The sequence below is a fragment of the Calidris pugnax genome, unplaced genomic scaffold (assembly GCF_001431845.1).
Source record: "Calidris pugnax isolate Ruff unplaced genomic scaffold, ASM143184v1 scaffold17, whole genome shotgun sequence".
Lineage (NCBI taxonomy): Eukaryota > Metazoa > Chordata > Aves > Charadriiformes > Scolopacidae > Calidris > Calidris pugnax.
In genome coordinates this window covers 4818033-4829787 of record NW_015090794.1, presented here as the reverse complement: position 1 = coordinate 4829787, position 11755 = coordinate 4818033, and the positions used below count along the sequence as shown (strand labels likewise).

At 38.5% G+C, this 11755-nt stretch overlaps 1 protein-coding gene across 4 annotated transcripts in view; it reads right to left on the bottom strand.

Annotated features, from left to right (window-relative positions):
* Positions 1-635: 635 nt before the first annotated feature.
* The window catches only part of UBE2I (ubiquitin conjugating enzyme E2I), an 11955-nt gene continuing 835 nt past the window's right edge, over positions 636-11755 (bottom strand). For 3 of the 4 annotated variants that reach the window (XM_014936633.1, XM_014936635.1, XM_014936634.1), the window contains exons 2-7: positions 7901-7979; positions 7591-7674; positions 5369-5441; positions 4520-4629; positions 4282-4361; positions 636-1295 (exon numbers count right to left, since the gene is read on the bottom strand). In XM_014936633.1, coding sequence (XP_014792119.1) covers positions 1232-1295; positions 4282-4361; positions 4520-4629; positions 5369-5441; positions 7591-7674; positions 7901-7966 — 477 coding nt within the window. In that variant the 5' untranslated portion in view covers positions 7967-7979 and the 3' untranslated portion in view covers positions 636-1231. Of the gene's footprint in view, positions 1296-4281; positions 4362-4519; positions 4630-5212; positions 5286-5368; positions 5442-7590; positions 7675-7900; positions 7980-10039; positions 10711-11755 lie in introns of those variants that run through there. The other variant, XM_014936632.1, reaches the window with a different exon arrangement.

The window sequence follows — 11755 nt, the reverse complement described above, 5'->3', positions numbered from 1 at the left end:
ATGGAACAAAGCTTTTCACACTTCATTTGTTTTGCAGAACGATTTTGATTAAAAAATACAATTAAAAAAGCAGTGAAAGTTTAATAGAGGGCATATCAGCTTGACATACATTAAAATAACTTACATAATTTAACTGATTTCCTTTACAGAAGGAAACTGTAATTGCATAGAGCACGTCCTTTTCCTAAAAGCTATATACATTGACATATGGAAGAAGGCACAGAAATATTTCTGATAAACAAGTACCATTTAAAATCCCCAGTTGCTGTAGGTCCCGTGCATTCCTTGCAGAGCTTCTACTACTGTTCACATCAGTCTAATGCTTGTGTGATTTTATGGTAAGGTGGTCTCACCAGTATGTTGATGCCATTTCACACAGTAAGCAGTTGGTCTCTGGTTAGTTTAAGCTGTTTAAGGAACTGAGCAGAGTTGAATAGCTGCAATTACCGCTCCGGGCCCAAAGAAGGGGGCTATTCATGTTGGGGTGGGGGCAGGGAAAAAGAAGTGAAGGCAACATCCAAACAAAAGGTCAGTGCAGCATCACAGGCCTTAAAAACAGGACTTGAACTGAATTGTGTTCAGAGCCATTTAAATGGCAGTCTTTTAATTATTTTAATGAAGATAAATGAAACAAAGCCCTTTATATAAACAGTTTATTTACTCTAAACAGCAACACAGACAGAACGCCATATAAACACAAAGGAAGTGATGCAGAATAAGGATGCTGGCTGACTTTGGATCTCAGAGGCTCTTAAGCAATAACAACCTAGTTTCTGAAAGATAGAAAAACAAATTCAGGGAGGGAAGGGGGTGGAGGACATGATTTTTCTTCATACAGCCAGCTAGAGGCTAAATATAGTTCTAACATTTTAAAGCATGCCTGCATCAGATAGCAAAGTAACTAGAGATACTAGTGAATTTATAGAAGTATAAAAGTTTATAATTTTACAGCAGTTGAAATACTGACATCAATATTAAAATAAAAGCAAGTTTTACATAACAATCAAAAATACAAAAGACTGAAGGAAGAGACCCTGTATGAAAAAACTGGGGGCAATTCAGCAAATTTAGAACTGTATACAAGTGGCGAATATGGAAAATGGCACACATACAACCCCCTCCCCTAAGTGGATATTAATTGTACATAGCAACATTAGATTTTGCAAAAGTTTTGTAAACAAGTTCTTGCCAAATCAATCCCTTCCTTTTTAAGATGCTGCATGACAGATGCTTATGATGGTGCAAACTTCTTGGCTTGTGCTCGAACCCTCTTTTCATATTCCACTCTGTTTTGGCTGAATAAAAGAAAGAGAAAGGATAATTACAGTTGAGGAATCAGAGGCCATATTATGGAGTTAGTGTTCTTCTACTTCTCTTCAATATGAAACTAACTCATTGCTGAAGGATATTCCACTCTGTTTTGGCTGAATAAAAGAGAGAGAAAGGATAATTACAGCTTGAGGAATCAGAGGCCATATTATAGAGTTAGTGTTCTTCTACTTCTCTTCAATGTGAAACTAACTCATTGCTGAAGACAAAACCATTAGATAGGAATTCACTGAACACTACAATATATTAAAGGCTTTTCTGGAATATTACTTTTGATAATTTCCTTTGGAAGGAAGTAAGGTACTGTTTAACTGCTTTATTCCCAGACTTCATCTGTTGTCAAATGACAATGCACTATCCGACTTCATACCATACCAGTCTTTATAAATGGGTTTGTGCCTGCCCTTTCTCAAGGCCAGCTGTACCTTACATGCAACCATTCTTACTCATCTGAACATAGGTTTTCACTCCCCATGTTAAGACCCGAGGTCCTTAACAATAAATTTCAGTATCCTAACAGCACAAAGTGGTTGATGAGAGCAGTTCACTAACAGTTGGTGGATTTCACACTTCATATGATTTAAAGTATCATCTTTACTGCTTTGGGAAGAGAGCAGATGTGCTCTTTAAGAAACAGGAAAATGATAATGGAATGGCAGTTTCAGCCTTTCTTTCTGCAGACCCTTACTCACAGCATTAGGTTTGTTTATCCTCATCTTCAGCTGAAAAAAAACCCTACCTCAACATTTTGAAAAAACACACTACAGTTCACTAAGTCTAGCATAGTTACTACTGACTGATTAAATAAGGAAGTACTACTTGAAGGAACAATGACCAGTCATAAGCCTCAGACTCAACACATAAAAGGGCAACTTCTTTGTTTTCTATTCTTGGGCCAACAAGGGATGGTAGTAGCTTAGTAGAGCATCCATTTACATTCAACACCATATTTTGGATTAGCTGTCAGAAGTGTCAGTCAAGAGCTAAACAAAAATTTGTTACCATTACTCTTGTGCCAAAGGTAGTTTACAGTGACTAGATTTTGCAGACAGCTTTCCAGTAAACTTAACTTACTTTCAGCTATGAAGGTTTGCTGCAGTGAAAAAGAAAGAAGCAGCAAATTATATCCTCAGAATTTGACAGTTTGGGTGGATGAAGAAGTGAAGCCAGTTTTTGGTCACATCCAATGAACATCATCCAATGAACCAAACAGACTGAAAATACTCTAATTTCTTCTTATAAACAAATTTACAAACTCCACTCTAAAATTCTTCTTTAAGTTATATTGCATTGTCACATGTGAACACAACCTAGCTGTTAAGTCTCACACCCTCAGGACGCACACAAAAGAGTGCCTGCAGCAGAGGAGGAAGCAGGTCAGCACACGGGAAGTGCCAAAGTTAGAGCGACAGAACCAAGGCAATCCTGGGAATGAGAACAAGTATTCTTATTTTCAATACAAAGTTTATTCTTGAAGTTAACAACCTGACTAAAAGACATCTATTTAAACAATACTGCATCTTCCTCAGTATTTATCAACTATGCTAAATTACAGATGTATAGACAATCCTGCTCTGCTGAGCTGGTTCTACCAGCTATTCATCCAAGTATCGAGAGAGACACATGCTCAGACTGCAGAAATACAGTAACCCATCTGAAATACTGCACACATCCAAAAGACATGAAAAGGATAAGTGGGAGACTATATACATCTGAAGTATCACAAAACGTATGTAATGGTTTATTCTCAAGAGATTTTCTTTTTCTAGAAGCACTTAAAGCAGAAACAAGACTAGCAAAGACTTTTTGTACATATATGGAAGGTGATAAAAAAACAAATCACACAGGATATTTATATATATCTATAAAAGTATATTTTTCCTGCCCCATATTCCCTCAGAGTGGCTTAAAAAAAAAAAAAAAAAAAAAAAGAGGGGAGACCTCATTACTAGCTCCTAAAGGTGCTGTTAACAACTGTGGCTGCCTGATTGTCCTTCATATGCACGCAGTCCCATCAAGTCTCCAGTAACTACTTAAAAAATAAAGAGAGTGAAGCCTTTAATTAAAATCCAAGACACACTACTTATCCCTAGGTTTCCTTTTCACTAAGATCCTGTACTAGACATTTTTGACATAGCTTGCATCTGAAGTCTCATAAAATGGCATTTTTCAAACTTAGAGACTTGTTCTTCTGTCCAGAATGGTAATTCCATATTTCCATCTTAGTCATTATTTCAGTAACTGTCAGTGCCAAAAGCATTTGTTTAAAGTGTTTTGCTCCCCTAAAATTTATAGATCAGCCATCCATTTTTAATGGTGGGAACATTTTAAGATTAAGCCTAAAAAAAGAGTACTTTTAGCTCATAATTTTGTGAAATAAAAATTTCCTAACCAATGCAAACTTCATTCTGCTAAAGCTACAAGCTTTCCGTACTTTTTAACCTATTCTTTTGGAAGATCTAATTTTCACAAAATGCCACGTATTTCCTACAGCAGTCACAGCAGCTCTTCTTTATTCCTCAGGCACAAGTGCTTATAGGTACCCACTACTGGACAGAAGTTACTCCTACACTGATGAACAGAAGTTGCCACCTAATTCAGTCTCCTCTATCAGTGGTCTCGTGATATCATTATTCCTCATCACTACCACTCAGCCTTTAGGGGAAAGAATTCTATGTTGGGCTAGAACCAGGATGAGAATCATGGTTTAACTGAAGCAGTCTTTACACTTTATTGCTGTTGTAATGCTATTAAAAGCTCCACTAGCCTATGAACCATGAAGTTACTGTTTTGTTAAAGTTTAGCACAAGACTAGGCTTCTCCACAGGATACAGCCGTGAAGGCAAGAAAAATCCCCTGATCATTCCTAAAAACATTTGCATGTTACAGTCTAAGTAACAGACAGCTGCAGGCAATATGACAGCTTTCAAGCTGATACACAAAGATACTTACCAGTAAATTGTGTAAGCCTCTGCTTGAGCTGGGTCTTGAATATTTGGTTCATTTAGAAGTTCTTGTATTCCTAACAAGATCTGTGGAAGAAGGCATAGAAGTAACATAGGCATGGATACTACTAAGAGACAATCCTTTAGAAACCAACTGTAGAAACAGTGAATATCTTACATACACATTAGATAAGCAAGCCTGGCAAATAAAAGGGCTAAGAATATGTCTAAGTACACTTAATGACCTGTTTAATTGTGATTGCTGGCCTCCAGTCCTTATCCTCCTCTAAGATGGAGAGACACACTGTGCCTGAAGGATACACGTTTGGGTGGAATAATGGTGGTTCAAATTTACCTGAGGAAGAAGAGAGAATTATTTGCATGCAGCACTGAGACTAAAATCAGAGAGTTGGCTTAGATCAGTGGGAAAAAAAAAACGGTGGTTCAAATTTACCTGAGGAAGAAGAGAGAATTATTTGCATGCAGCACTGAGACTAAAATCAGAGCGTTGGCTTAGATCAGTGGAAAAAAAAACCAAAACAAACTGGCCAAAGATACCTCTACCACCCCCAAAAAACCTGCACAGATTTCTAGAGCTATTAATACTGTTTTTCTTCTTGGCTCAGCCTGCACCTAAAGCGGGAACTCCATCACATCTGTGATCCCCCTTCCATCAATTCATCACAACTTTCTAAATGCAAAGTGGTGGGTGGAAAAAAACCAAGCAAAAAAGCAACTTTCCTTTAGAAAATAAAATCTCTAAGACTAAGAAAGTAAAAAACGTTCTTAGAGCAGCATGGATTAGTTGAGCATTGTTCTAATAAACAACTTTCCTTTAGAAAATAAAATCTCTAAGAAAGTAAAAAACGTTCATAGAGCCGCATGGATTAGTTGAACACTGTTCTAATAAATATGTGTTTTTTTAGTTATTTACTCACATTTTGGGGGTGAAGAAGGGTAGTCATCCTTGAAAAGCATTCGTAGTTTAAATAAGCCTCCTTCCCATGGTGTCTATAAAAAGGTAGAGCTTAGATTATTGCAAGGATAAGTCAAACTTGTGGAAAAAAAAAAACTTACCAAGCTTATTTACTCACATTTTGGGGGTGAAGAAGGGTAGTCATCCTTGAAAAGCATTCGTAGTTTAAATAAGCCTCCTTCCCATGGTGTCTATAAAAAGGTAGAGCTTAGATTATTGCAAGGATAAGTCAAACTTGTGAAAAAAAAAAACAACTTACCAAGAACAGTTTCTCAGGTAAAGCACAAGATGTCCTTCTGCTATACAGCAGAAAATAACTGTCCTACACTATCACACACTGCCTAGACCTAAAAGTTATCCTACCTGTTGGAGAGAGAAAACCCCACTTTTCCACTTCATTACAGCTAGTAAGTGATGCTGAGTCATCAATTGGGACCACCACCAATAATTCCATACACAAGTAAAATTTTCATAGTACTCAGAAGAGCAGAGTACTTCTAGTTTTTCATGATACACATGCAACAAGGAAGGGGGTCATAGTACTCAGAAGAGCAGAGTACTTCTAAAGTTTTTCATGATACACATGCAAGGAGGAAGGGGCCATTTCAACTACTGATCTGTCTCAGGGCAAGCAGCTGAAGGACAGCAAGCCTCCAAACACAAAGGCAATGGAAAGCAACTGGTTGGTCTGGTACGGATGAGCAAGACATGCTGCTTCTTGCTAAAGAGACAGCATTTTCACTTGAGTGAAACCCTGATTTTTTGATGCTGCTTCTTGCTAAAGAGACAGCATTTTTACTTGAGTAAAACCCCTGATTTTTTAAATAAATCTCTACCAGGAATCACATGAGCATAACTGATCTTTTCCTGGTCTGATGCATTTTCTAGGAGGCAAGAAGTTAGTTTTGAGGGTCTTGTTCACTCCATTTTGTGGTTTACAAAACTTCAAAGCAGTAGCATGAAGATTTTACAGCATGCTTTTTCTAGGAGGCAAGAAGTTAGTTTTGAGGGTCTTATTTGCTCCACTTTGTGGTTTACAAAACTTCAAAGCGGTAGCATGAAGATGTTACACCCTGTATTAAAAGGTGACATCTTGATAAGGTACGTAACTGGCCACTATGAGGGATAACCTTCGTTTGGCAGAACATAAGGGGCTGAGTTTCTCCTTACACTATTACATTATTTTCAGGTGCTTCTTTAAGAACTAATGAGCTGCGCAGGACAAGTAGCCAAGTATTGAGCCAAGTTATAGCCATAACAGCAATGCCATGTTCAGCGTTAAACTGAGGCAGTAGTACAGAATCTGTAGGTTTTGCCTACACACTTTGTCTTCTCAGAATCTAAGAAATGAGATATTCAATCTACTTCAGCAAGTTGGCAAGAGGCAGCAGAACAGGCAAAGCAACATCCAAAGTCAGTCCCACATCCAATGCAAAACACTAAAGACCCAAAAGAATGAAAACCAAAAGGTAATTATTAGTATTATCTCAGTAGAAACTGCATCAAATTAATTAAAGAATAATCTCTGCACGCTAAGTAACATCTTGAAAAGTAGAAACAAGATTGTGCTCAGAACGAGATGTTATAATGGCAGTGTACAAAAGTTTCAGGCATTAATGATTATTTCCACTTGGAAGTTTGCATTTGGCCTATCCCCTAGAACTAGATCAAGTTGAGAAAAATAAACAATTTGGGTCTCAACAGACTTTTTTCTTTCTCTTGTTATTTTAAGAAAAGGACCAGAGAAGCACAAGTGAAATCAGATAAGAAAGAACAACGTTAGACAGTTCTATTCTTCTTCCCCTAACACAAAAGAGAAAATTCCATAAAGCAGATTCCATGTTGATAATGCAGAATTATTCTCCATGAAATCCAAAAACCTAAAAACAGTGCTACAGCACTTCTCTAAGACTGAAAGGTCTCACTATTTTGCGGACAATAAAGGTACCAGCACTTAACCAGCAGAGGCAATATTTTGGCAGTATTAATTTTCAATATATAGGGCTCAAACCACCATTTAGTAAATAGAGAAATCACAATAAACCCTGGCATGAAGCAGAAGACAACCTCAAGTTTACTCAATGCAGGGTTCTTACACACTCCTCTGAAAACTTTAATTCTTAAGGTGGTCAGTGCCAACAGTTGAACACACTCATGGTATATTTTGTCCAATATCATTCTTGGCCCACTTCACCTGGGTTCTAAAGCAGCAGCAGCAGCATTCAAGCACTTCTGTTAAACTACATGTAAGTTACAGTCTCAGTTGTCAGTGTAATGCACAAGCAGGCTTACATTACACCACACATACGTTATGTTAACACTGTAAGTGAGAAGTCTTACCCCTTTCTTTCCTGGAATAGCACACTCCCAGTTCATTAGATTCATTGTGCCATCTGGATTTTTTGTAGGTACTGCTACAAATCCCTGAATTAAGACAAAAAGCCAAAGGGTGAGGATTTCAGAAGACGTACTTAGAATATTTCACAACATTTTATCTTTACACAGTTATTTCTTTTTGAGCTACATAGTTTTAAGTAGCTTTTTTATTTGAAAAATTAATTAATTAAAAAAAATCACATCAGGATAAAGAAAAATCATCATAACACCAAAATAACAGCGAACTCAGAAATTTCACAGTTCTCATACTTACAAATGGATGATCTTTTCTCCAGGCTTTTCTCTCCTGTGCAAGTCTGCTAAGAGCTATGCCAGACATATTCAGAGTCCCTCTAAAATAAATAAAATTGCTTTTAGTATAAAATTTTACTTACAGTGCAAACAACACATTATATTATCTGTTTATAAGCCCTGCTCACTCAGGAAATATTTTGACCTGATTTTCACTACTCTAGCCAAGACACACATTTTTGCACACCCTGCAGAAGTTAACATCAGGAATAACATCGTTTCCCTATGTCAACAACCTCTTAGTTACTGGGTCTGATTTACAAAATACTATCCCCACCTCATGTTTTATATTTGAGCCATATCTTAGAAATGACTTTGACAGTAGCTTAACAGAAACACTATTAGTAATGGGAAGAGGGCTCTCTGCAGGCACAGAACCTAACAAAATGACCTCAGTTTTGCAGTGATGCCACCATACGACTGCTAGACAGAAGCATCGAAATGGGCAAAGGAAGTGGCCCACTCGTTGCACGAGGCAATATAAAGCGAACAATCTTTCTACACCTTCACAGCCTTAGTAACAGCCAAGAGCAGTGACTGAGTGCAGAAGAAACACATAAAGCACAGGTCACTACTGCATGTGACACAAGGACAGTTCTAGACACGATGGTTACAGTGCGGTGTTTTCACATTCAAGGGAGGATTCTCCATTCACCCAAAAAATAGTCAGAGTCTGCTTTTCATTGTCAAACTGTATCTAAACTCAGGGTTTCGTTAGCCACGTGGTCAAAACAAACTCCAGTGGAGGTTTTCAATCCTCCTCCCTACTGCACTTCTACCCATTTTAAGTAAGAGCTGATACTTGGCAGGGGGAGAAGCCAGGCCAATTTGTTCTCAACTCCACACATAGCTAACAAGCCTTTACGACAGCCAGGAGAGTAGAATTCTTCCACTGAACAAGCTCACAGAATTAATTAAAGGAGAATTAGCACTCTATTAAACATTTAAGCAGTGGTTAAGAATTGTGCAAAATTCATGTTCTATTAATATGTAGATTACTTGTAAGAATATACCACTATAACTGTAGGAATTGTAGCTCCCAAAGATTTGTGTTTTTAAATCTCACACATTCCTGCTATGCCCTTTAAAGAAAAGATTTACCAGGCACTGACCTATTCCATGAAAGTTTTCTAGATATGTTCATCTGCTATACCCTATAAAGATTAGAAGGCAGCACGCTTCCAGTTTAAATATTTACACATCATCAGAAGTGGCTTAGCAGTGCAGACACCTTAACTAAAAGTCTTTAAAAGAACCAGATTAAGATTTTTATGCAGTTGCCAGGACAGCTGATGTTTCAAATCCCTCCTCCTAGCTTTTTTTCAAAGTCAGTTTTGCATAGATGGCCATAATCCATAACATCAACTCTAAACTAGCAACTAAATTCATGTGAAATAAAGCTTTTTAAAAGAGACCATTAACATTCAGTGACCACACACACAGAAAAATCCTATATTCAGTCCAATATTCCTAACATATGCATCCGTATCTTGGTTATATCAGAAGACTCGCAGGACTTAGTCAACACAAACTGTACCTACCACTCCAGATTTTAGTCTGTTCACATGCAGGAGATATGGAGCCACCGAAAAGATACCGTCAGAACAAAAACCTCATCCTTAACCAAATTATAAAGGGAGTAATTTTAAATATTTTGTGAGCCTGTGCCCTTGCATGCAAATGAACTACTGAATATACAGCAGAATTTCAGTTGTGCTGTTAGTACCTGGTGGTCTGCTGTAATAACACTAACCTTCCCATAATAATTTGAGAAAATTATTTGTGCTTATAAACCGTTCAAATATTAAGATAGTTCAGTAACTCAGCTACCTCAGCCAAGAAAAGTATTATAGGGTGCTTTCAAATACCTGAATTATATTTCCTGTGGCTAACAGCCAATTAATTATATGCACCTCAAGGAAAATGCCAGCTTCTCAGAGGGCACATAAACCACGTATGGCCTATAGACCAGTGCCAATCAAGTAACATTTCCACAGAAAAAACCCAAGTTCTCAGGCTCAATATCCTGCTTGCTTTTGCAACTGGTTATGTGCTATGCTGTGCCTAGTAAATGGAAGATTTTCTTATCTTCTATAAATACCTTTTCAAATCTTGAGGCATTTGACTTAGTTAAGCACCGATAGACTATATCCAAATTTCAGTGTACAGGAGACCATATGCTTCACGTATACAGTCTCCATAGGCTTCTGTCCAACGAGCATCTCAAACTTCATCACCAACTACTAACAAGTAGATATTACAGACAAAGATGACTGAAAGCACACTTGAAAAATTAAGATCCCGCTAGGTAAGCGCCCCCTCAAAAGCAAATCTATCTATTAACAAATTGCTAATATAACTCTCCAGCAGCCCTTCAGTTAAAAGACTTTAACTTCAGTTCTCCTGAAGCTTAAAATAGGACAGAGATTGTTCATCTCAGTGTACATTCTGGTCTCAGAAATTATGAAGTAGCATGAAGGAGTGAGATATTAAGTGGGTATTAAACCTGAAGATATGATTTATCACTGCTAGTTGTATCTTCTTCACAAATGTATGTGCATGGTTCATTTGTTGTTGGAGGGGTTCCCTCTCTCTCCTTTGGAATAATATCTGTATGTTAAGTTTAGCCCTTGTAAGTTTTTGAAATACATCACAAATGCAAAACAGCTCCATTAACCTGATACAGTGAAAATTAAAAAACAGCACAAAACCAAAACCCCACAAACATCAAACTACCAAATCCACACAAACAAACCAACCTCACACTCCTCAGCTCTTAGGATTTTGATTTTTTTTTTTTAATATCCCATCTAATTTGTTTTTCTTCACCTGAGAAATTCACTGCTATGAAACAGAATCAAATTCCAAAGATGCACTACATCACCGGAAAGAACACAAACTTTTGCACCCAAGGAAGGGTATCAACCCTGCCCTGCAGGGGCCACACAAGCCAGAGACCAGTCATCATGTGTTGTTTGGTTTTAATCCCCCCAAACACACCCCGGCATTAAGAGGTGGCAATGACCCTTTTATTGCTATCAACTCATTAGAAAATTAACAGAAATTTTCAAATTTACACAGTATCTTGCCTCTGCTGCTGTTACTACTACTTATTTTGGGAAAAAAGGACAAAACAAACCCAACACACTCATCATTGGTGTGCACTAGTGTTCCACTCCAGATCATCTTGCCCATCTCTACCCTCTGATGGGGGAGAGGAGGGAACCTACTTCCAAACACAACAAGAAAGTCTTGCAAAGAAGTGCTCCTGTGCCACAGGAAGAGCAATCACACCCACAATTCTGACCCATGACAAGCCTCATCAACAGCAATGCTCTTGAAGTCTCAAGAGCTTTCAATAGCTCTTAGTAATTCCAAACAGCAAGAGACATTAAAAAAAAAAAAAGTGCAAGATTGTTAGCCTCACGCTTTTACTTTGCAAGTTAAATACTGACACAGGAAGAAATTATCAGCTGGAGTAGCCTGCCCCAAGACTATACAAACTTTACTTTTCAGGAGGTGGAGAAAGCCAAGGGCTGAGGTTTAATCAAAGCACACTAACTCTAGACTGGAATGGAAAGTCTCCTCCTGCCTGCGGCCTGAAAAAGGTAGAAGAGGCGGTACCAGCCGAACGGCTACCGGAGCCGCAAGGAGAACAACAAAAGGAGCCGCGCGGCAATGGGTCTCGGTGCCCGACCGGCCGCGGCAGGGCCGAGCACCGCCTGCCTCCGCTGAAGGCCGTCGGCCTCGCGGGCCCTGCGACGGAGCCGGGGCGAACGTCCGAGGCCTGCGCAGGGCACCCCGCCGCCCGCCCGCC